Source organism: Plecotus auritus, assembly GCF_963455305.1.
Source record: "Plecotus auritus genome assembly, chromosome: 1".
In the NCBI taxonomy this organism is placed as follows: Eukaryota; Metazoa; Chordata; class Mammalia; order Chiroptera; family Vespertilionidae; genus Plecotus; species Plecotus auritus.
Window position 1 is genome coordinate 197,572,125 of NC_137770.1, and position 26,789 is coordinate 197,598,913.

At 39.1% G+C, this 26,789-nt stretch overlaps 1 protein-coding gene across 1 annotated transcript; it reads left to right on the plus strand.

Annotated features, from left to right (window-relative positions):
* The first annotated feature begins 1,504 nt into the window (after positions 1-1,504).
* On the plus strand, positions 1,505-25,671 carry CCNI (cyclin I). Its single transcript, XM_080675603.1, is given in 8 exon segments — positions 1,505-2,022; positions 10,456-10,509; positions 10,511-10,612; positions 14,008-14,136; positions 17,144-17,218; positions 17,365-17,505; positions 17,806-18,036; positions 24,099-25,671. Coding segments are annotated over 8 exon segments (1,239 nt in total). The 5' UTR covers positions 1,505-1,959; the 3' UTR covers positions 24,543-25,671.
* Positions 25,672-26,789: the final 1,118 nt, after the last annotated feature.

The following is a 26,789-nucleotide window of genomic DNA, read 5'->3' on the forward strand; positions in this document are numbered from 1 at the left end:
GCAGGGATAAAGAGTGAAAAACAGCCCTGGCTGGTTTGGCTCAGTGGATAGAGCGTCGGCCTGTGGACTGAAGGGTCCTGGGTTCGATTCTGGTCAGGGGCATGTGCCCGGGTTGTGGGCTCGGTCCCCAGTGGGGAGTGTGCAAGAGGCAGACAATCAATGATTCTCTCTCATCATTGATGTTTCAATCTCTCTCCCCCTCTCCTTCCTCTCTGAAATCAATAAAAATCATTTAAAAAAAAAAAAAAGAGTGAAAAACATGGAGGATCCCTGCCATCCAATACCTTATATTCTAGGGAGGGAATACAATATACATGTAAACAAATCAATATACTGGGTAATTTTAGATAATGACAATTAGCTCAATGTTTATCCTCTAGAGATTGTAAACACCATTAAAGCAGGAGCTATTTCTATTTCTGTCTGGGTTACTTCCAGTTTGGTAGAGCTTCGCACTGAGACTGGCCCGCTGAATAAGCTCAACGCAAATTTGTTCAATGACTTCAAATAGGCATATAAAAGACAAATGACAAACACAACGAAGGCTACGTCTGTAAATAACTGGGTAGGAGTCTTCTTCCCTTTTCTTTTTCAAAACTTTCTGTAATTCGAAGTATTTTTATAATTAAAACAAAAGATGAGCAAAAATTACCAAAGGTGAGTAAAAGAGCCCCAAATAAAAACACATTTATATGTCACCACACACTTGTTAAACACCTGGCAATAAAATCCAGTCTGAAATACTCAGATGGGTTGGTTAAGTGGATAGAATTTCCTTGGCGCATTACCAAGTAGGTTCCCAGCCTTCAGCAGTATAATTTGCCGTTTTAAGAGGCCTTAAGCAAAAAGATGTTTAAGGATATGATCACCCAAATTTCCCCATTTCTAAAGCGCTTTAGAATCTCCCCCCACCCAGGATGTGGCAGAGAAAACAGCGCAATTCTTTTTACACGTCAAAGATAAGGGGACACAATTGTTTCTGCGAGATCAACAAATAATACAATATCCTTACACAATATATATTCTCCTACCAGCCCCAGAGACAAACTAGCTTGGAAAAACCCAGACAGCTCCAGCTTCGGCCCGAGGAGCATCCCGAAACAAGCCCAACCCCAAAGCGGAGCGCTCAGCTCTTCTTTCTTCCCGGGACGCGTGCGCAGCGCACTCCCTGGCCGCCGCCAGCGGAGCTGAAAGGAGCGCTGACGTCATCGTGCGGAGGAACCCTCCGCTCCTCCAAGGAAACGAGTCCACGCACCTGTGGTTTCCCTTAGCCCACAGGAGATGTTCTCTCTCCCTTTGCCCCAGTGCCAGAGTTTTCCCCAGCTCCTTTCCAAAGGCCTAGCTTTTTTCCCGGATTCCTCTGTTCGTTGCATGGGGAAGGAAAGGGGGTAAAAAGAGAGTCCTATACAGTGTTGTTTACAAGGCGAGAGCTGGTTAGGGATCGGTCCGCGAGGGCGGAGCCGAGGGAGCCGGCACTTCTTCCTCTCTCTCCTCCCTCCCTAGCCTTCCCCGCGAGCGGACGCGGCAGCGCCTCGGTCTCGCTTTTTCTTATTTTCCTCCCCTTCCCCTTCCTTTTTTTTTTTCTCCTTTTTTTCCCCTTCCTCCCTTTCACCATTTCCCCTTGGAGGCGCTTCCCCCGGGCAGGGGCAGAGCCGGTCTCCCTCCCTGCCTCTCCCCGGCCCCCGCCGCCCTATGGAGAGAGGGAGCCCCCTCCCCACCCGGGCACTAGCGGTGGCCGTCGGAGGAGCGAGACCGGCGCTGGCGGCCTCAGGTCCAGGGTCGTCATGGAACTGATTCGCTGACCGACCCACCGGCTGCAGCCGTGCGTCCTGCTCGAGTACCAGGTCCCCCGTCCCCCGGCCCGGTTCCCCCTCTTCTCCCTCCTCAGTCGGCCCGGCCCTGGTCCCGCGCGCCCCGCCGCTGCGCGCCGAGGAAAATGAGGTGGTAGCGGGACCCCGGATGACCCAGCGTCACCACTGCGAGGCGAAGAGCTCTGCCCGGGAGGAGGAAGAGGAGGAGAAGGTGAGCGGGCGGGGGCGGGGGGACTGCACGAGTCTCCGCAACCCGCGCGCGCCTCCCACCGAGCCCCCTCCACCCCCAACTCCCACAACACCTCCTTCCCGGCCCCCCCTCATAACATCGCCCCTCCCTCAACATCCCCCCGCCCCCCGCCTTCGCCAATCCCCCCGCCAGCCACACGCCCCCCCTCTTCGCCTGCGCCTCCGCGGGGACCTTCCGGACGCTCCCTCGCCGCTTCCACGCAAGAACTACTCGGCACCTGCCCAGTTTGCCAACAGCTCTGCTCTGTTCCCTTTTGGGCTTTTTGGTTTTTTTGGTCACCGAGTAACTTTTTAAAGGACTGCAGATTGCCTGCCCTGTCGCGCATTTCTGGGCTCCGCGAGCCTGCATTAATACACAAAGAAGGGGACTCTCACACTCCCACCCGTAGACCGCAGCGCGCCTGCGAGAGCCGAAGGAAGATGATTTACATTGCCAAGCGGGGTGCTTGCCAAGTGAATGGGGTGAACCGTCGGTGCTGCCGGAACACGAAGAAGGGGAACGTTACCCAGGGTGTGGGTGGGGGAAATTGAAGAGGAGGTGAGATTTGAGTTGCACCCCGAAGGGCAGATAAAAATAGCGAAATTTTGAAAAAAGGAAAGAAGGGCCACTGCTGAGCTCTAGGTTCTATTGCTGATCATATTGGAAGGAGTTGAGAATTGGGTAGCAAAACAGTGGAAAGTATCTCGGGAGGCAGGATGGCATCAGATTGAAAATCTCAGAATGCTAAGCTCAACTATTTAGCCTTTGTCTTGTCATTGAGGAGTCACTCAACATTTCAGCAGCAGTGTGAGGTTGTGATCTGATATTAATAACAATAACACTTGTTGAGGCTTATCTGACAGTTACTGTTCTAAGTGGTTTGCAACCCATTGAGTCCTCAAGGACTCTGAGGCAGGTTTCATTGAGGAGTCAGGCTTCACAAAATGAAGTAACTTCTTCCGTAGATGACACAGCTAGAACCCGGTGGACAGAATTTTAAACCCGAGCAATCAGGTAGTCTCTGTTCTGAAAATGAATCTGTCGAAAAGATTAACAGTGGTGTTACCTGTTTCTAGCTTTTCAGGTCATTTGTGGCAGCCAAACAGAAGGGAATGGATACATAGAGTAAGAAAGAGTGGACAGGATTTAGATCTGCTAATCTGGGACCAGCCAGATGAGTGAGTCTGAGTTCCTGAACCAGGAAAATCTTAATACTGATGAAGAGCAGACTGGTAGAATTAGTGTGTTGGGAAGGCGAAGCAAAGATGATTTGCATTATAGATGATTGAGTTTATGTGGCAGTGTGACATCCTAGTAGGTTAGAATGGAACTGTACAACATTTTTCGGTCAAGTTTAGAAGCTCACAGTGTGTGTACATGGTTTATTCTGATTGTATAATACTTTGAAAAGTGTTCACATGTCTTTGCATGTTTCTTCATCTTTAAAAGGAACTTAATAATACCAACTTCATAAGGTTATGTGAGGATTAAATCAATTAATATGACATAGTACTTTGAATAATACCTGGCCAAGTAACACTGTTTTTGTTGTTAATCCTCACCTGAGGGTATATTTCCATTGATTTTTATTTTATTTATTTTATTTATTTTAAATTTATTTTTTACAGAAAGGAAGGGAGAGGGATAGAGAGTTAGAAACATCGATGAGAGAGAAACATCGATCAGCTGCCTCCTGCACACTCCCCACTGGGGATGCGCCCGCAACCAAGGTATATGCCCTTGACTGGAATTGAACCTGGGACCCTTCAGTCCGCAGGCCGATGCTCCATCCACTGAGCCAAACCAGTCAGGGCTCCATTGATTTTTAGAGTGGAAGAGAGAGGTAGAGACAGAGAGAGAAACATCTGTGTGAGAAACACATCAATTGGTTGCCCAGAGGTACATCGTCAAGGGCCAGTGCCCTTGACTGGATCAAGCCCTCACTCCTTCAGTCTGTGGGCTTATGCTCTAACCACTGAGAAACTGGCTAGGGCACACTCACTGTTTTTACTTGTTAATCACTTAAGTGTAAGTTGAAAGAACTGTGGAAAGGCATGGAGATTGGAAAAGAGAGCAGCCTGTTTAGGAATTATAGGTAATGTAGTTCATTATTATGTTAAGGGCATAAAGTCAAGAAGGTATATTAGAACATGAGGTTCTTGTATGGTTACATTAAGTCATCTTACTTAGAAGATGAACTTAAGATCCAGAAGTCAGCACCAGTACAGAATTATTAATAGAGTTGGTGTTACAATGACAGTAAATATAATTCCATCTTAGTGAAGTTGTGGATATTATATATCCATCACTGTGCAATAGTTTCAGATGAGTGGGAGGCCCCGTATAGCCTATATAATCCTATATAATAAAAGCCTAATATGCAAATTGAACGGCAGAACGACCAGTCGCTATGATGCGCACTGACCATCAGGGGGCAGATGCCTAACACAGGAGTGGGGAGCGCCGCTCAGCCAGAAGCCAGGCTCATGTCTGGCTAGCACAGTGGCAGTGGCGGGAGGCTCCCCAGCCTCTGAGGCAGGGCTAAGGAGCAGCTGGCCAAGTGGTAAGGAGCAGCAAGCAGGCAGGCAGTAAGGAGTGAGGTCTCCTGGTCTGTGAGAGGGATATCCGACTGCTGGCAGGCAGATATCCCCCGAGGGGTCCTGGACTGTGAGTGGGTGCAGGCGGGGCTGAGGGACTCCCTGAGTGCACTAATTTTCGTGCACTGGGCCTCTAGTAGATATATAATATAGTTTATGCTGTACAATAAGGATTTTATAAACTGCACTTAGACAGTAAGCTATTTGATAAACATGGAGAAAGAAGCAGAAGTAGCAATTGAAAGAATGGGGAGAAGAGCCCTAGCTGGTTTGGCTCAGTGGATCAAGTGTCGGCCTGTGAACTGAAAGGTCCCAGGTTTGATTCCAGTCAAGGGCACATGCCCAGGTTGTGGGCTCGATCCCCAGTGGGGGACTTGCAGGAGGCAGCTGATCAATGATTCTCTCTCATCATGGATGTTTCTATCTCTCCCTCTTCCTTCCTCTCTGAAATCAATTTTAAAAAATGGGAGAAGAAATATGAAAGAAACTATCATAAAGTTAGAAGTGTGTGTAATATGCCAACCAAAATATAGCCTTTTTGTTTTTTAGTTCCTTGAGACTTTTCTATCTGAGCATTCAAAATTCTGGCTGTAACCAACGATGTACAATATAGTAACAAGATACAACTATAACATTCTATTACATAAAACAGTAAAATTATATTTTACGTGTTTGTATTTTATTCCTTAGCAGGATTCATTATTCATCTAACTCAGTCTGTTTTACTTATTAGAAAATAGGCTGTGTTCTGCCAGTAAAAGAAGTAAAACTCAAGCCAGTGCTTTCTCCATTGTATTATATTATCTATCTTACTGGAGACTTAAAAATGGAATGTAGGCACTGGCATCATGGCTCAGTTGGTTGGAGCGTCATCCTGTACACCAGAGGTTTCAGGTTGGATTCCCAGTCAGGGTTTGTGGGTTCAATCCCTGGTTGGGGCATGTATGGGAGGCAACTGGTTGATGTTTCTTTCTCCCAAGTCAATAAAACATATCCTCGGGTGAGGATTAAAAGAAAAAAGGATGTAAATAATAGCCTGCTAATGTAAGTTACTTCCATAAATTGTCTTTTTTTTTTTTTTTTTTGCTTTTCTACATTCTTTACTTTTAAGTAATTTCAAAAAGAAACCCTTTACCTGGATTCACCTATTAACATTTTATTAGTTTTATCATTTGTCACCCCTACCCCATGTATGTATGTGTATAAGTTGCATACATGATGGCCCATTACTCCTAAATTTTAGTGTGTATTTCCTAAGAATAGGGATATTCTCTTCCGGAATCACAGTAAACTTATTTACTTTAGTAAATTTAACATTGTTACATTTACTTTTTTTTAAATCATGTTTTTGTTTTCCATTACATTTGACATAGATCATTATATTAATTTCAGGTATACACCCCAGTGACCAGACATTACATAACTCAACGAGAGTTATGATTTTCATGCACTAGGGCGCGAGTCCCCTCAGCCTGGCTTTTGTACCCTCTCGTAGTCTGGGACCCTCCGGGGGATGTCCAACTGCCGGCTTAGGCCCGATTCTGGGGATCAGGCCTAGACATCCCTTTTGCAGTCTGGGACTCCTTGCTCCTTACCACCCCTCCTTTCCGCTCAGCTCGCTGCTCCTGCCACCACCACTGCACTTACCAGCGGTGCTCCCCCTGTGGGAGCGCACTGACCACCAGGGGGCAGCTCCTGCGTTGAACGTCTGCCCCCTGGTGGTCAGTGCACATCAGAGCGGTCATTCGGCTGTAAAGGGTAGCTTAGGCTTTTATTATATAGATAAGTGACCACCCCAATAAATCTGGCACCCATCCAGCAACATGCCTAGTTATTTTTTTATTTTTTATTTTTTAAATATTTTATTGATTTTTTACAGAGAGGAAGGAAGAGGGATAGATAGCCAGAAACATCGATGAGAGAGAAACATCTATCAGCTGCCTCTTGCACACCTCCTACTGGGGGTGTGCCCGCAACCAAGGTACATGCCCTTGACCGGAATCGAACCTGGGACCTTTCAGTCCGCAGGCTGCCGCTCTATCCACTGAGCCAAACCGGTTTTGGCAACATGCCTAGTTATTAGAATATTTTATTAACTATGTTCTCTGTGCTTTACATCCCCATAACTATTCTGTAACAACCAATTTGTAGTTCTTAATACCGTCACCTTTTTCTGCTACATTTACTTTTATCTCATCTACTGTCCATATTCCCATTATGTCATTTGACCCAAAAATGACCTTTTTAGCATTTTTCTTTCTCCAGTACAAGCTCAGCCTAAGATCAGATTCTTAGTCATTTAATCTGGAGCATCCCCACAGATGCCCTCCATTCTTTTTGTCTTTCACTTGCATTATTTATAGCCCATTTTTTAAAAAGTTTAAGCGAATTTAATCTTTTGTTTACATCTTAGTGTGAGCAGAGAATGATTCCTTTTTCTCTCTTTTTAAAAATATATTTCAGGGAGGAAGGGAAAAGAGAGATAGAAAGATGAGAGAGAATCATTGATCAGTTGCTTCCTGCATGCCCACACACTGGGGATTGAGCTTGCAACCTGGGAATGAGCCTGCAACCCAGGCTTGTGCCCTGACTGGAATCGAACCCAGGACCCTTCATTCCGCAGGCTGATGCTCTATCCTCTGAGCCAAACCAGCTAGGGCCCTTTTTCTTCTCTTAATATGGTGTATTACATGAATTGATTTCTGAGTGTTAAGCCAACTTTGCATTCCTGTGCTAGATTACATTTCATTATGGTGTATAATCTTTTTTAATGTTGGGAAATTCAGTTTGCTAGTATTTTGCATGGGCTCTTATATTTAGAAGAGATACTGAGCTACATAGTTTTCTAGTGCTGCTGTTTTTGTTTGGTTTTGGTAACAGGGTAAGTAACTGGCCTCGTAAAATGAGTTGAGAAGTGCTCCTCATCTTTACTTTTGAAGGAGTTTGTGAAGAATTTGTATTAATTTTTCTGTTAATGTTTGGTGAAGACATTTGGGTATAGGCTTTTCTTTGACAATAGTTTGTTTACTAATTCAGTTTCTTGTTATGGCTATTCAGCTTTTCTGTTTCTTCATAAGTCAGTTTGGATAGTTTGTGTTTCTAGGTATTTGTCTTCATCTAAATTGTTTGATTTATTTGTATATAGTTTATAAAATTCCTTTATAATCCTTTCTGTAATGTAGGTAGTAATATATCCCCACTTTATTCCTGATTTTAGTACTTCATCCTTTGTTTTTCCTTGGTCAGTGTAGTAGAGGTTTACCAGTATAAAAAAAAACACCACTTTTTTCGGGGGGGGGGTGCCAATTTTGATGATCTTTTCAAAGAACCAACTTTGGTTTCATTGATTTTTCTGTTCTCTACTTTATTCATTTCCACTTTGGTATTTGTTCTTTTCTTCTGGCTTGCTTTAGGTACAGTTTACTTTTTCCAGTGTCTTAATGTAGTAGCGATTTGAGATTTTTTTTTTAATATAGGCATCTACAGGTACTACTTTGTCTGTAAGCACTGCTTTCATTGCATCCCATAAGTTTCGATATTTAGGTAGTCTTTTTCATTCATCTCAAAGTATTTTATAATTTCCTTTGTGATTTCTGCTTTGACCTAGATTCCTTTGTTTTAAAAAAGTTGATAAAAGCATCTAAATATATGGAAGTCTTACTGAGGACCTTAATTGGTAGGAGATTGGAGAATAGGCATTTCTTGAACCTGACCGTATTCTTGATGTGATTCTATCCTTTATGCCCCCCTTACATTCTCCCTAAAAATAATCTTCAGAGGAAGCATTATAGGGGAAAAGTAATCACCAGGGGCAACCAGCCATTGGAGTGTATTGAGTAGGTTGGCTGAAACTAATAGAATGAGATAGATAATTAGTCAAGTAAAAGCTTGAAGTTGTTGTGTGTGTGTTTTTTTTATGTGTTTTTTTTACATTGATTTTAGAGAGAGGAAGGAGGAGGGAGAGAGAGAAACATTGATCAGCTCCCCTCTCCTGCTAGGGATCGAAAGAGGAAACCCGGACATATGCCCTGACTGGTAATGGAACCAATGATCTCTTGGTGCATGGGACATCACTCAATCCATTGAGCCACCCTGGCTGAACTAGTAAACTTGAAGTTTTGACAAAAGTTAATTACAGACTAAAATTAAGTTTAGAAGAATTTATAATCTGTGAAGTTCAGTGTCCATCCAATATAGGTGTTTTTTCTAAGTATCTTTTGACAGATGGTCATCTAGTTTATACTTCATTTCTAAGGTTACCATTTATGTCTGCATTAGATGAAATTATAGTGAGTCTATTCAATGTATCCCCTTGTCTCCCAAAAAGGCACCAAATTCCCACACACAATTGGATGGGGCAGGTGAAGGGGATGTACTTAAAAGTTGTAGTTGACGTAAATTATACTTAAATTGATAGTGTGATGTGGCCTCTAAAAAAAATAGCTAATGATCTTAGATTACATTTGCAGTTAAACTGGTGCTAATTTAGAAGAGCAAACATCTTGTCATGTGAGGAACTCTTGAACAATTTTTCAGATATGGAAAAGGTGAATTGGTGCTATCATTAGCAGCCTTCAAACATTTGAAGGCTTGGCTTGCTAAAGAGAGCTTAAACTTGGGCTTGTTTTGCTTTGTTTTTGGTCCCAAAGGTTGAAAGGAACCTTTGGTTGAGTCCCTATTTCATCAAGATACTGTGCTGTGGGTTAATAAAAAAAAAAAAAATGACATTACAAAGGAATTTATAATTTAGTATGGGAGAGAGTGGAAGTTACCTTTCCAGTTGTTAGCTTTCATCACATCTACGTCTTCAGCAATTCTCAATTCAGTTTTCTACACACAGTCATAACTCTCAAAACTATAGTTTTCCCTTTAAAAATTTATTTTTTTAGACATATCTCTTGGACTCTCAGTTGCCCTACACCAGTGGTCGGCAAACTGCAGCTTGTGAGCCACATGCGGTTTGCCGCTCTGTTGACTAATGAGTTTGCCGACCACTGCCCTACACTGATCTAGACTGTGGCTCTTTAAACTTGCTGCTCGATTTAGAGTGCCAGTCACCTTCCTATTGAGTTTTCTGATCAGCACTGCCCAATAAAACTTACTGCATTGATACAAATATTCCTTTTCTGTATTGTCTAATACAATATCTGCTAGTCACTTGTAGTTTCTGAGCACTTGAAATGGGTCTGTGACTGAGGAGTTATATTTTAACTTCATTCAATTCTAATTTAAATATTCACATATGAGGCTAGTGGACACTGTATTGGAAGCTCATTTCAAGATTGTTTCATAATGCCTTTTTTTTTACTCTATGCTATTTGTATGTATTTTTGAACCATGAGAATTAATTAAAAAATCAAATAAAAATTTTAAAATTAAAAAAAGTTTCATACTCAAGTGATGGTTTCATACTGATTAAGTGGCAGTGGGTTGGATTTAATGTAATTGATGTAACTTTTTTTTTAAGAGGAATATTTGGGACTACTACTTCTAAGAATTCCTAGAATAAAAAGTTCATGACTTAAAATTCTTTGTCACAGTTTGACACAGTAATAATATAGTTTGATCAGAGTCCAGGGGTTCTATCAATCATAAAGCCATGTTTTCTCTTTATAACTGAGTTTCCAATTTAAGGTGAGAATGCATTAGATAACTATTGTAAATTTTTAATACATATTTTAAAGAGCTGTAAAATCCTATACTGCCTCATAATCTTATTTTGTTTTATGAATTGCTTATTAAGAGCCAACATATTTATGCAATGCTCTACTTATTCTATAATTACATAAAGAGCATTGTCTTATGTTTGATTTTATAGGTAGCTACATCAAGCTGGGAGCCAGGCAGAACCAAAGGATATCATGAAGTTTCCAGGGCCTTTGGAAAATCAGAGATTGTCTTTCCTTTTGGAAAAGGCAATCTCTAGGGAAGCTCAGATGTGGAAGGTAAATGTGCCGAAAATGCCTACAAACCAGGTACTGATATTTCTCTTTACTCTAGATAGATTACTTTTATTAGAAATAAGTGTACTGCTGTCCTATATAGTATCTTGACATGCATTGGAGATATGTACCATTAAAGGAAATGCTCTATTCTTTCTTTTAGAACTATCTCCTTGTTTTATTCTGAAACAAAACAAGAACGAACTGTTTTTATTTGCTTGTTTATTTTTATTCGAATCACAGCTTTAGGAAGATAGGTATGTCTGTTTTCTTTCCTCATAGTCTGTGCTGTGCCAGCACAGCCAAGGGTTTGGTGAGCCTGAGTGAAGGCGGTGAAGGATTGAAGAAAAGACAGACAAGAGAATATAGCTGGGTCTTGGTGGATCTCCTGTGTCTGGCTGAGGCCACAGAAAGAGATCCAGAGGGCAAGCTGAGCCTTTATTTTATAGCCAGAGGTAAACAAGGTAGTGGTCACCATAGTTACAATGTTCTTAAGAGTTTCACTGCACCTCCCCCAGCCCATTAGCTACCCAGATAGGATCTAGGGGGCTTCATAAGGTCCAGCTTAATTATGCTAAGAGGGCTGTGCCCTCTAAGCTGGGACTTGTTTGTGGCTTTGCCAATAGGTCAGTCTGAGGCTTACCCATATAGCCACTCCCTACAATAGTCAATACCTACAGTAGTAAGCTGCCTTTATTTCTACATATACTAGCCATGGAATCTGAGTATATATCATTGTCTTTAGGGAACAAAAAAAAATCCACTATATTTCTTGAATATTTATAAGGAGTTCAAGTAAACTACTAAGGTAATACAATGTTGGAAGCTTCTAGGGAGATAGCCAGTTGACCTCTTAATTACTGTTGGTTATATACCCTTTTTTTTTTTTTTAAAAAAAGCACAAGTTCAGTATAAGTCAACATGACATTGCTGCCAAAACAAAACAAAATTTAGGGTTAGGTTAATGAAAAAACTAATCTAAGACAAAGTGAGGTAATAGTTTTACTTTATTGCTCATTAATGACAAGGGTCTCAATTTAAGAAACACACTAAAAAGAATATATCTAGAAAAAGAAAAACTGGAATGGTAAAAGGGAAATCATGTCAAACATAAAACGGTTAAAGAGTAAGGGATGTTTAATCAGGATGACTTTATGGGTTTAACACCTGTTTTTAACCAAAAGGCTATTGTTTAAAATAAGAAATGGCTCTATTCTATATTACTCCAGTGGCTAGAACTAGAACCAATCCAAGTGACTACTAGAAAGAAGCAGGTTAAGATTCAATTTAACTCAATATTGTGAATATAGTGAAGAAAAACTTTCCAATAATTTATATAGCTTTTCCACAGTGGAATGAACAAATATCCAAAGCAGAGGATCACTTATCAGAGATGTTAGAACTTTTAAGTTTTGTGGTAGACTGAATCAGTGTTTCCCAAACTGAATGCATACTAATAAAATTATGAAGATTTTAAAAATACAAATTTCCACAGTTGCCACAACAAGCCCAGTGGGTGTGGGTGGGGCCTGGAAGCACTGTAAAGGGCCTCCTAAATGATTCTGATTTGCCTGGTAGCCCAGTGGTTTGAGATCCTGTATTTGAAAACCACATAATTAGATGGCCTTTAAGATTCCTTAAGAGTTCCAAAATAATGGACCATCTTTATATAAACAGCTTGAAGCTGTTTTATGTTTGTATATGAAAAGCACTTGAAAAATAAATTGGAAATATCTAAAAGTGCATGTCACTTTGACCAATCTTTAATCCCCCCAAAAGTCATGTGACAAAATTATCTTATACTTACAAGTGCTATTATTATATAAAAGAATGTCTCTAACCTGGATGAATTATAAAGAAATGATCATCAGTGTTCATTTAATGAATGTTTACTGTGAGCCTATTATATGTCAGTGAACAAAAATGATACAACCCTACCCCAAGAGAACTCAGCCAAATCACCAAGAATCTATAATGTTGTCTCATAAGGAAAGTGGAGTGCTAGGGGAGCCCATAGAAAGGGAGTAAAAAGTCTATAACATTCTGTGTAACCACTATCCTAAACTGAGGGATAGGGGATGCAAATTAAGAGAATTGTGAGAGATACTTGAAGTAGGATTTAGGTGGGGGCGGGGGGGGGGGAAGAGTTAGGTAGAAAGAGGGAATTGGAGAAAAGAAGCAAAAGGTTGGATTAAACCTTGTTTGGAATACTCACTCACTGAAAATACTCTTCTACTAATCTTAGAGTCATTTCTGTACTTTGTTGTGTTTACCTGGCAGAAGTAGTACTCATATGGATCTGTTTTATTTATTATTAGTAGATTAAGTGTTGCCAGATTTGTTTTGTTTTATTTTTATGGTGCCTCAAGAGTAAAGGCATCTAAACCATTACTGCTTTAAAGTGTGTACCTTCTAAAAATTAAGCCTATACTCAGCAGTTAAAAAATAAGATGTAGGAGGATTAAAACAATATATGTAATCTCTCCAGTGGTTAGTTCAGGTGACTTTTCCTCCAGTATTTTTTATCATTTTAAAATGTAATTTGTCTGTTGTCCCTCGTGTCTTTTTTTATTCCTGTTGACTGTAGCTTTGTTTTTTAAATCATCACCGGAGGACATGTTAGAGAGGAGGAGGTGGAGAGAGAGAGAGAGAAACATCAGTGGGTTGCCTCCCAATTGATCCACTGAACGATGTTCCAACCAGCTGAGCCGCCTGCCAGGGCTAGCTTTGTTTTTAATGGGCTATCTCATTCTGTTATTGTAGTCTATTTATATTTCCTAAGATAATTTAATGCCTATTTGTTGTCTTAGAAATTCACTATATTATTCTTAAGAATTGGAAAAACTTAATTCCAAAATTACTATCAATTAATATCAGTATTATTACCTTAACTAAAAATGTTATATTACTTAAAAACTTCAATTTAATTATCAATAGATGGTGAGATGACATAATGAATATTTTATTTAATAAAGAATGAGAATATTAGATTTTCTAAAAATATATTGATTTTAGAGAGGAAGGGAGAGGGAGAGAGAGATAGAACCCTCAATGATGAGAGATAATCATTGATCGGCTGCCTCTTGCACGCCCCCTACTGGGGATCGAGCCAAGGGCATGTGCCCTTGGGTGGAATCGAACCTGGGACCCTTCAGTCCGCAGGCCAACGCTCTATCCATTGAGCAACACCAGCTAGGGTAAGAATATTAGATATTGATGTTAAATGCTATAACTAATATATAAACTTTTATCTTCATTTATTTTATTTGCTAGATTTTGAATAAACTTGAAAACATTTTTAACATATAAACACTATTCCATAGCACTTGCTAATCTTTTATAAGAGAGAATTCTAAACATATTCTTGATGATAACTTGAAACTTTACTTGTTTTATTTTAATTTTATGTTTTAATTGTTCCCTTATAGAATGTTTCTCCATCCCAGAGAGATGAAGTGATTCAGTGGCTGGCCAAACTCAAGTACCAATTCAACCTTTACCCAGAAACATTTGCTCTGGCTAGCAGTCTTTTGGACAGGTTTTTAGCTACTGTAAAGGTAATTAATTATTTTAGGATACACTTAAACACAGCCTCTTGTTTGAGGCTTTATATGCTAAACTGGGGCCTATTAGTAAACATTCTATAAGATGGAAAGGAATAGGAAAACCTTCCTGGATATGATATGTGTGCCTGTAAGAAGACATGACGTCTTTTATTGCTTTAAATTTTCAGGAATGTTTCTAATTGTGTAATTTTGTTGCTACAAGTATTCCTAACTTATGCTTAACCTGTGAAATTTTTGATCTCCTAATTTTATTGCAAACCATATAGCATTGGCAGAATGTTTAGTCATCTTTTACATAATGTGGACAATGAATCAAACTAGAAAAGTGTAAGCCTATTACACATTTTTCTGTCACTTTTTATTGAATATTTTCTGGTTTTCTGAACAATACATACTTTCTAGAGGCATACATTTGGAGCATAACAAGATGAACTGAACTGTCATAAAATAACTTGGATTTTTGTTGAATGGCAAATATATGAATACGTTTTATATTGACCCTGTTGGTACATCTTTGGTTATATTATGCAGAATCAGTCATAGTTGACCCTCAACAGATTTAAAGCAGAAAGTTAGCATTTATTTAATGTCAAGGCATAAAAAATTTAAAAAGCAATTCAGTTGTTACTTGTATGTCTAGGATTATATAAGCTGGGGGAACTATGAATTCAGTACTGAGGGTTCGGGTTCTATACACTTTCTTACTAGGTATGAAACATAGAAGCCATTTGGATAGCTATTCAGTTACCTTTTTATGTTTCAAACTAATACTCTTAAGAGACTTTAAAAAACCTTAATTACAATGATACTAATTGCCTGAAATTTGGGTTATCTGAGATGCCTACTTTTATATCAGTATCAAGTCCCCCACCCTTCCATCCTGGTTCCCTATAACAACTAACCTCCCTTTCATAGAGAAAGATGCTTTTAAGGTCAGTGTCCTTTCTTGGGTCATACATTCTTCAAAAATTATTAATGAACTTATTGTAGCTTTTATTATAGAAAAGATTATTACTGACCTTATTAAATGTTTTAAACTGATTTGGGCAAGTTTCTAAAACAGAATTTTGCCAAGTATAATCTGATTTTTTCATATTTCTTATTTAATGGGTCCTGTCATGTTGTTAGCATCAGATATAGTACTGTTATTTAGATGGTTAGTCTACATTGAAATAACCTAAAATGTATTCATAGTTTAAATAAAGGCACTTAAACTTTAAATAAAACTTAAATAAAAGGGCTACAGCAAAGAGTGGAGCGTTAATCCTAGCTGTGCATAATGAAGTGCTATGAAGCTCTTTAAAAGTGTGGACCCTGAGTCCTCTCCCAGACTTACTGATTGTGAATCTCTAGTACATGAGATCTGTATGTTTGTATGTGAAGAATACATCTCGATGTACATCCAGGACTGAGAACTGTTAGTTTAAAAATAAAATCACACATTTGCTGCTGGGAATCTTTTTATTACTAAATTTTTTTTGGTGCTCTTGATTTAGGGGTTGCATTGCCTACTTGAAGTTATTAACTTGGGATCTTTGTAATGAACCCTAATTACCTCATAGATGTGGGTTTGATATGTTGTACACATGTGAAAATAAGGGAACCTGGAAAGCTATCTTAGCAACAAGATCTGGCTCACTTCCTAGATCACTTGTTGGTGTCTCTAACCTCTGAGACTTGTTTTCTCATTTATAAAAAGATGTAATAGACATGACAATAGTTATGGAAGTACTTTCTGAACTGTATTAATTGGTATTAGTGATTATTTTAAAATATTGATAGTATTGAACCAGCTTTTATTATCTCATACAGGCAGAAGATTCTAAGATTCCTAGACAGTATGCCACTTGTACTGAGGCGAAGTGGTCATTGGCATGTTTGTTAAAAAGTTAATCAGGGTTGTACTGTGGTCATCAGAAGGCATCTCTAGCTTCACAGAAATGAATGTAATATTTAAGTATAAAATACATGTTGATACAGGCTTTCTTTGTGTTGTATAACTTACCTCTGTCATCTATACATATAAAAAACTAATATGCAAAGTGTCCCCTCGGGAGTTTGACGGAGAGATCAGGACTTTTGATTGCTTGCTATGACATGTGCTGACCACCAGGGCGTGGCACGGAATGAAGGAAGGCCCCAGCTGGCAGCCACAAGGCCCCTAACGGCCCTGATCACCAGCCAGGCCTAGGGACCCTACCTGTGCATGAATTTCCTGCACCAGGCCTCTAGTACAATATAATTAGGACTAAATTGTTTTGGTTACTTAAAACTGGATTCTGATGCTGGATTGGCAAACCCTTATTCTACCAGTAAGGTAGAAAGTAGACTAACTTTATTGTAGATTAGGAAAACAGGCAAATTCCAACCCTACTGTGGGTGTCAAACCTAAGAACTTCTTTTAACCCACTGATTGCTTCTGTATATATTTAGGATCCTTTCATTCTTATCATGGAGCTTGAATATATAATTTTGTGTGTGTGCACATTAATAATTAGAACATTTCTACTTGTCGGCTATCATCCTATAATATTTTTAAAGCATTTGAAATTTATTAATAGCCTTCTTGTATTTTCTTCTGTTTAATTCTCCTAACACCTCATATGCTAATTTTACTGATAAGATAGGTAAAGAGAATAAACTAGCTTAAAAATACACATATACACAAATATTTTTATTTTGGAGAATTTTGTTTATAAATTAAAAATTGTCTTCTAAAATCAAGCTTTTCTCTGCTGGATAGAAATGAACTTTGGCTAACTAGCATTGGTTGAACTTCCAGCAATGGAATGATGCTAGTCTTTCCATAGAATATCAAATGACTAGGGTTGTGAAGTTAAAAGTCAACTGATCTTAGAAAGCAATGGATGGGAATCAAATGAATTGCTTTCCATCGAATATATACATACTTGTCTTATCTGTTTTCTAGTTTTTTTAAATAAACTCTTTAACTTTTGAAGAATCACTGAAGTTGCTTTTTCACTCTTTATAATTGTAGGCCCATCCAAAATACTTGAGTTGCATTGCAATCAGCTGTTTTTTCCTAGCTGCCAAGACTGTTGAGGAAGATGAGGTAATAAATGTTTTTCTTTAAAGATTAATTATGTCTCTTTTTGAATATTTCTCTCCATTTATTCACCTGCTTTTTGTTTACTAAAATGAAAGTTGAAAATGAAATTTTTCTGTCCTTTCCTCCCTGTCCCTCTTTGGTTTGGATAGAGAATTCCAGTACTGAAGGTGTTGGCAAGAGACAGTTTCTGTGGATGTTCTTCATCTGAAATTCTGAGGATGGAGAGAATTATTCTGGATAAGTTGAACTGGGACCTTCACACAGCCACACCATTGGATTTTCTTCACATTGTAAATATACCTGAAGTTTTTTAGTTTCTTATTTGAATATATAATCCTTTTTCAGTAACTTGAAAAGTAGATTGCCTGCTCATTTGTTTTATTCTGAATTTTAGGAAATGAGAACTTACTGCAAATAGCTAAGGAAAAATTAGTAATTAGGGTGTATGTCAAATCACTGAAGCTAACATTTCAAACTTAATAATTGAGTAACACTAAAAGTTTCATCCATTTCTATACATAATTTACCTAGACATTTAAGTAAAACTAGAATGATGATCTTGTGATTTTTTTTTTTTTTTTTTTCACCAGTTCCATGCCATTGCAGTGTCAACTAGGCCTCAGTTACTTTTCAGTTTGCCTAAACTGAGCCCATCTCAACATTTGGCAATCCTAACCAAGCAACTACTTCACTGTATGGCCTGCAACCAACTTCTGCAATTCAAAGGATCCATGCTTGCTCTGGCCATGGTTAGTTTGGAAATGGAGAAACTCATTCCTGATTGGCTTCCCCTTACAATTGAACTGCTTCAAAAAGCACAGGTAGGTGTCAGTCTAATTAAATGGTGTTCATTTCAAGTGTATCTCTTACTTGGATAAGAAGGATTACCAGATGGTTGTAACACTAAGAGGCATTTCTAATCTTAAAATAGCAAACCATTTTTAAGAGTAGATAAAGGTAAAGTAATTTACACGTTAAATTTATGGGCTAGTCTTTTTTCTTCCTGTAAAGCTTAATATAGTATTTTCTTGATTCTTTTAAACCTTAAACCCTTCTTCTAGATTACTTAAAATCTTTAAGATTCTTGAAAAAGTTAATAGGATTTTTAATTATATATTTTCCTTTAGTTTTGTATGAAAAATCTTGTAGCTGCATTTGTGGGTTTCATTGTAGTACTTCTATACTTCACTCATTTTATAAAAGATGCATCAAAAACGTAAATTGTAAGAAGTTGTTTTTTTAGCACATAATTTAGTGTTGGTTAGAAAGTGAAGTATTTGTACCACCAGAGTTTTTGGAAAGTAGAAGCTCTCTTTCTGAAAGAGGTTTAGTCCTGGTAGTTCCTGTTATTGCCTGAGATTAGTCCATCACTTGTATTTGCAAATTGGTATAAAATGTTATGGGTCATTTAGATTTTTATCAGCCATCTATATAAAATGTAAGGGTTTAGTGGGAAAAATCTCATTCCAGTGGGAAGTTAGTAGTGGTGCTATATGTTACTAATTACTTTGAGAGAATTCTTATTAGTTCTACTCATGTGACCAAGTAGAACTTACAGATTTAGATCTGCAAACCTACTCCTGCCAGCTGAATCCATAAATGACTTAGGAACTTACTTTCCCTTTATATGTCCCTATTCTCATTTGGCGGTAGTTATTCTGATTTGTTTTATTGGATTTTATTTAGAGAAAAGGCTTAAATTCTGAGCTTAAACACATTTTTAATATAGAAACTAATTTTAGCAGAGACTGCAGTTTTATTAATAAAATTTATAAGAGAATATTATAAAAGAAAAATGAGAATAATACTTGAGTTGGGTGTTTTGTAAAAGTTAGTTATAACTAATGATGTTATAGATATGAGCTGTAAAAGTCAGCAGACATACAAGAAGTGCCTTAGGGCTACCTCTCAGCTTTGAGAATTTCAGGCCCTAGTTTGTGAGCAGAGAAAGACAGAAGCTTTTTTATAAAAAGGGTAGTGATCAGAGCAACACATTAGCCAGAGCACCACCATTCTTCTGTGTGTTTTGTTCCACTGTTTTTAGCATGGTTCAGCTTGTTCTTTATTCCTAGGACATGTGATGTTAATGTAACAAGGGTGTTTCTTCTTTACAAGTGAGATAATTCTTTTAATAGCATATGTTACATTGAAATAATTGAGAAGTGTTTATTTCCATTGAAATAAATGCTATGATGAAAGTAAATCCTAGGAGAAAGTTGCTATTTCATGAGAAGTTTTAGAAATTATCATAAACGGTCATACCATATATATGAATAGTATAGCACAGAAAATTTATTTTGCCTGCCTAGAGTGTTGGAAAAATGAAATTGAATATTAATCATTACATTATATTACATTATGTTAGACCAGGTCTAACATAATGCAAACTCATTAGTCAACAGAGCGGCGCAGTTTGCCAACCACTGTGTTAGACTGTGGCAGTAGGGAACGGGCATTAATAGAAAACCACCTATGTTATATTTTACTAGAGGCCCGGTACATGAATTTGTGCACCAGTGGGGTCCCTTGGCCTAGCCTACGGGATCGGGCCCAAACCAACTCTCTGACATCCCCTGAGGGGTCCCGGATTGCGAGAGGGCACAGGCCAGACGGAGGGACCCCCAGTGCACGATTGGGACCTGGGAGGGATGCAGGAGGTTGGCCAGCTGGGGAGGGACTGAGGAAGGGCTTCAGGGCGTGTCTGGCCCGTCTTGCTCAGACTTGATTGGCTGGACCCCAGTGTCTGCCCCTTGGTGCATGTCATAGTGACTGGTCGACTGGTTGACTGTCTGCCCCCTGGTGGTCAGTGCACATCATAGCGAGTGGTTGAGTGGCCTTAGTGTATCATTAGCATATTACGCTTTTGATTGGTTGAACAGACGACTGGACACTTAGCATATTAGGCTTTTATTATATAGGATTTTTTTATTCGAACAAATGACATCCTTCTAGATGCCACTTGATTTGGTCTCTGTGCCTATTCCCAAGCTAGCACATAGACAATTTTGAACTGTTACTGTTACAGAGAAAGGACAGACTTTGAAGCATAAATAAAAAGAATGTTGTAAATAGCATGTGCATTTCTATAGCTTTGAGGGCCATTCTCTCCTGAAGAACACTGGAGAAGCTGCTGCTTCTCTCTCATAAGTCTGGTGCTGGAAAAAGAAAGTGTTCACTGAGTCTTGTTTCCCCCTTTACTGAAGGAGTATCATAAGCTTGGAATTGAAGGAATCTTCTTAGAAATAATTTCATTCAACTCCTTTATTTTATACCTGTAGTCCAGGGAACATGGGGCTTTTCCAGAGACACAGGACTCCTTAGTAGTAAAGTAGACAAAAACACAGTGCTTTTTCAATACCACACAAACCTTAAAGATTCCAGTCCAGTGGTTTTTAGTTTCTTTCAGAACTGGAACCCTTCCCTCACCCCCAACACACAATCCCAGAATACAAAATAGGAAAGTATCACTTGATTATATGTGTTTGGGGCAGAGACCTGTTGGGTCCAAAGTCCTACTCAACATGGCCTCTTCCCTTCTGTAAGCTGTTTGAACATAGTTTGAAAACCACTGTTCCATTCTTTTATATAATATAAATAATATAAATAGTTACAGTCCACAAACATTTATTGGGAATTCTATGATCTAGGCACTAGGAATACAGTGATTCTAAAAAAGGAAGTCTGCCCCATGTAGTATTCAAGTTACAATGGGGGAGATAGTTAAAAACAAGGTCAGGAAACTTTTAGAGACTTTGGGACTTGATCTTAGCAGTTCTCTAAAATCATCTTGGATTGGTGGCCAACCCTTGTGGCCCAAACCTGATGACTCTCGATTCAGTTCTGTCTTCGCTAAGTTCGCCTGAGTTTAGGTAATCTTTGTGATTAGACCTGGGACAAAGCCATAGTAATAGCAGATATTCCTCCTGGATTTCTGATTCTGGTATAGGAAATTCATATTGGTGAGATCAATGCCAGAATTACTTCTGACATGTTTCCCTTTGTCTGGGTTGAGAGGACTGCCAGTGGCCCATCACAGACATCTCGTGCTATGCGGAGGCCACTGTCACTAGCTCTGCCTGTTCTTTCCAGACTTAAAACTACAGTGAGTGTTCCCTGGTTTGAAAGACAAGCTTCCTCTTGTCCCTCCTCGTTTCCCCACCCCTATTAGCTCATATGCTACCTGTTGGTCACCATTCTGAGATGCCTAAACCCTTTTCTCTTCTTACCCCTTCTCTCATTACTCTAATTCTGTGGCTAGCCTCAATATCCTCATTTTCCTGACTGATAAGGCCCTCCTTGATAATCTTAGGATGTTAAACCTTATCCAAATTCATGTGGTGGTCTCTCTAATACTAGCCAGGCAGTAGTCAAAGTAGATGTTCCTTACTGTGGTATAATACAAAAATTAAGAGTAGTGAGTTAAAGAAGCATACCCTCCTTACCAGGGTCTCCCAGTTCTTCTTGAAGGTGTCTAAGGTTAAGGTCAGACTGTTTCTGTAGGATTTCTCAGAGCTTCATGTTGTGCAGTGAACCCAGATCCATCTGAACCTATCACTTATGTCTTGCTGTTCTGTTCCCCCTTTCCAGCAGTAAACTTTGGACATCTACCCTGTAAACTTTCAGTGTTTAATCTCTAATATCTTTCTAGTTGTATCATTTTTAAACAACATATTTTTACTGATTTCAGAGAGAAAGGGAGAGAGAGATAGAAACATCAATGTTGAGAGAGAATCATTGATCAGTCGCCTCTTGCATGTCCCCTACTGGGGATCAAGCCCACAACCAAGGCATGTGCCCTTGACCAGGATCGAAACTGGGACCCTTCAGTACACAGGCCAACGTTCTATTCACTGAGCCAAACCATTTTTATAATTTTCTGCTAGTTCTCATCTCTATAACAACCTATTTACTTACTTTTTTTTCACAGAGAAAGATTAGACAGTCTTCCTTTTACTTGAAAATCATCTTTTTTCATAATTTGCTGTGGTATTATGCCTAATGATCAAAGCAGTAGAATATTTGTAGTACTTGTACTTTTCTAGGCCACTAAGTATCATTCATTTGCTAAAGCACAGTTTATTAAACTAGGTACTTACTTTTTAGAAATCATTTTTACACTATAGTCTTTTTTCACTTCCCAATTTCTTTTATTTCTATCACCTCTTTTTTGTAGGCTTCTTGAAGTACTGGATAGGGTACCAATTGCCTTACGGAACTTTGAAATCCCATCCCTTTTCTGTGTGCTTTGCCACTATTTTCCTGGGTAATAAGTTAATGAATATATTTAGAGATAAAAACAATTTGTGACCACATGTGTTCTTGTAGAGTGTGTTATTTTTCTTTATTTTTCTGTGGTATTGCAAACAGTCATGCTTGTGTGCTACAGGTTATATATATGTGAATAAAACTTGGTTAAGAAATATCCAAAAATGCTTATGAAATATATGACTGGAAAGTTATCCTTTGATAGTTAAATAGTCAAGATAGGCTTCCAGAAGGGTGGTGGTAATTAGCCAAATCTGGAAGGCAATAGGTAGGTAATGCAATTTCAACAAGTAGAAAGGGTAAAGTAAGAAAGGGCAAGATTTGTACAGAATAGAGAGCAGGCCCATTTGGCAGGAATGGAGAGCGCAAATTGGGATATATGTTAGGAAATAAGGCTGGGTAAGAAGGCTGGGGTCAGATTGTGGAGACCTTATTAATACGCTAAAGAAGTGAGCTTATTGCTGGTAGGCATTGGGGTGCCACCAAAGAATTTTGAATAGGGAAGAAATATATGTTGCTAGAGGAAGATTATTTTGAGTACAGCTATAATTACAGAGAACAGAGGGCCAAGAGACTAATGACTCTTTACCAGAGGTAAGATTTTGAAGGCCTTCCCAAAAGTCTTGGGATCTTGTAGTCTATAATAGAAAAGCTAAATGTTTAATAGATCATGCTGATACAATGTGATTGACTTTGATGACAGGTTGATATAGAAACAGATGATTCTGGAATTTGGGTGTTTAAAAGGCGGGGGGGGGGGCGGGGAGTCAAGGGTGGCTTCAGGAAGGATTGATATTTGAACTGTCCTGAAGGGAACAAGGAATTAACTCCCAAATTAAACAAAAACATTTCTTCCTAGTGTTGTCAAGCCTGCTATTTTTCTACAAAAATATGACTTGTCAAAAGTTCTCACTTACTATCTAAAAAAGAAAAATACTTAAATTATTCTCAATGCCAGGAAGCCTTTCCCATTTCTTTTTTTCTTTTCTTTTTTTTTTTTTAAATATATTTTATTGATATTTTACAGAGAGGAAGGGAAAGGGATAGAGAGCTAGAAACATCGATGAGAGAGAAACATCGATCAGCTGCCTCCTGCACACATCCCACTGGGGATGTGCCCGCAACCAAAGGTACATGCCCTTGACCGGAATCGAACCTGGGACCCTTCAGTCCGCAGGCTGACACTCTATCCATTGAGCCAAACTGGTTTCGGCTCCCATTTCTTATTTAAATTTTTTCTTGCCTCTGGCTTCTTCCTTCAATACTTAATTTTAATCACTGAAGAGATTAGAAGAGGCAGGGGAATGGACTGGACAAAAGCAGATGTGGGTATGTAGTGAGCACAAGAGCTCACGATTTTACTTTCATGAAGATGTTCAGCATATAATTGCAAATACAGAATTCAAGTTTCAAAGATATTTATATTAAAATACAGCATTTGGGCAGAATTCCTAAGATGATAGGTAAGCTGGAAGAATAGATGGGTTTGAGGTAAAAGATATGGGGTGAGGAAAGGAAGCTGGGGTGCAGAGGGCACAGGGTAGAAAAGCAGCCGCAAAGATGACAGAGCAGCCTATGTTAATTAAATTATCAAATTTATTTCCCCTACCCATCCCAGATGGATAGCTCCCAGTTGATCCACTGTCGGGAGCTTGTGGCACATCACCTTTCAACTCTGCAGTCTTCCTTGCCTCTAAATTCCGTTTATGTCTACCGTCCCCTCAAGCACACCCTGGTGACCTGTGACAAAGGAGTGTTCAGATTACATCCCTCCTCTGTCCCAGGCCCAGATTTCTCCAAGGACAACAGCAAACCAGAAGTGCCAGTCAGAGGTACAGCAGCCTTCTATCATCATCTCCCAGCTGCCAGTGGGTGCAAGCATACCTCTGCCAAACGCAAAGTAGAGGAAATGGAAGTGGATGACTTCTATGATGGAATCAAACGGCTCTATAATGAAGATAATGCTTCAGAAAATGTGGGGTCTGTGTGTGGCACTGATTTATCAAAGCAGGAGGGACATGCTTCCCCTTGTCCTCCTCTGCAGCCTGTGTCTGTCATGTAGCTTCAAGTGTTACCTTTAAGTGCAAGCTGAGGTCTACTACTCTGGGAGCAGGAACATGGAAGACCAGGGGAGGTATATACCGAATCAGGCTGATTTGACGTGAGCCAGAAAAGAAACAAAACCATTTATTAGTGTGGCTAATTATAATTTAACATTAAACATTATTTAAGCACTTAAAGACCAAAAGTATAAAATTCAAAAGATCCAACAATTTTAAGTAAAAAATTTCTTCGTAGTATTTGTCAGTTCTGTCATTTACTCTGCTAAAATGTAATGTAGGTTTCCCCATGTCAAAAGTTCACATTGTGTTGTTTTTTTTTAAGTTCCAAAATTTCATAGCTAACCCAATCCCATGTCCTGACTTAATTTTCCTCTTGCTTTTGCTTGCTTTTTTATTGAATACTTAATGAATTTTATGCATGTTGATCTATAGCCTGACTTCCACTGATTAGGAAACCCTCAAAATTATTTTTTTAGCAATTCAGTGAGCAGATTATTTCAGATTGACAGCCATATTTAATCCATGATTTAAATTCAAATTAATCTGAAAAGGATCCTTCAAAATTGCCCCAAAGGAATCGGAGATGATAATAGAAAAATGACTCATATTGCCACATTGATTTTTGTGTTTGTCTCATTTGTTTCTAGGATTTGGGGGAAAAAAGTATTTTTATTTTTGATGATCTTAAACTGAAACTTAAAAGTGTCATATAATTAGGATACTCTTAGATTTGCTAAAGCATTTTTGACATTTGGATAAGAAATTGGTGATAAATATGTCGAGGTACTTAATCAAAGAAACGTAACAACTAAAATTTAGATTTTTTTTTTTTGTAATTTATCAGCTCCTTTTCACCCTGTTATCAGTAGGAGAGACTGTCGTGATGTTGGGACAGCTCTATGATTGGGTCTGTGACATACAATAACTGAATTTAGTTCCCTAGTTTTATGTTAAGCTATTAGGATTTTCTGGATAAAAGTTATTCTCTGCCTTCCAAGCTACTTATATTTCTCTTAATGACTCCTGTAATCTGAGCTCCCTGTGCAGTCTGAAGAAGGTATTGCAGCCAGAACCAGCCATGTACTGATGATGATAAAAGCCTCTGGTAGCAATAAACGTTGTCCTTAACCTTGTTGTATCTTTTTTTCTGCTTGTGAAGAAGTGCAAGTTCTTGATTGCTTACCAGGGGTGGGCAAACTTTTTGACTCGAGGGCCACAATGGGTTCTTAAACTGGTCCGGAGGGCCGGAACCAAAGCATGGATGGAGTGTTTGTGTGAACTAATATAAATTCAAAGTAAAGGAGCGGAGGGGAGAGCAAGAGAACCGGATAGAACAGCCAGATCCGGCCCGCGGGCCGTAGTTTGTCCAAGGCTGGATTAGGCACTGCTATTTAAACTGGAAAATGGTAAGTCCTAAGAATGTGCTTTATAGAAAATAATACATGAAGGAAGGGATTTAAATATGAAAGATGCAGGTTTTTAATATATATATGTGTATATATATATTTATTGATTTCAGAGAGGAAGGGAGAGACAGAAACATCAGTGATGAGAGAGACTCATTGATCGGCTGCCTCCTGCATCCCACCCACTGGGGACTGAGCCTGCAACCCGGGCATGTGCCCTGACCAGAATTGAACCATGATCTCCTGGTTTATAAGTTGATGCTCAACCACTGAGCCATACCAGCGGGCAGGATGTAGGGTTTTGACAATTTTTCTTTTATATTTCTCACTGGTGGACTGTGGACCTTCCAAACATTAAATTCTCATCTTAATGGAACTGTTTTCGAGAGCAGGCACAGATCCACATCTAAATAATATGGCATTTTAACCTATTGATTTTGTTACAGTTTATTCTCTGGTCAGCATTTGACTTTCTTCAAATTCTTAGATAGGGTTGGCTCCTTACCTGCTTATGACTTTATAATCCAATCAAAGTGAAAACTTTTACTTATGTGTAAGTAAAGGAAGGAAGATAAAAGAATGAACTGTCATTGATCAGATGATCAGATACTCAAACCTCAGAGGGGAGGGAGGGGATAAAGGGGAGAGATCAACCAAAGGACTTGTATGCATGCATGTAAGCCTAACCAATGGACACACACCAGGGGGGTGAGGGCATGAACAGGAGTGGAGTGGAGGGGAGGCAATGGGGAGGATAAGGACACACATGTAATACCTTAATAATGGAAAAAAAAAGAATGAAGTGTTTGGGTGAAAATAGCAAGAGACTGGCAGATACAC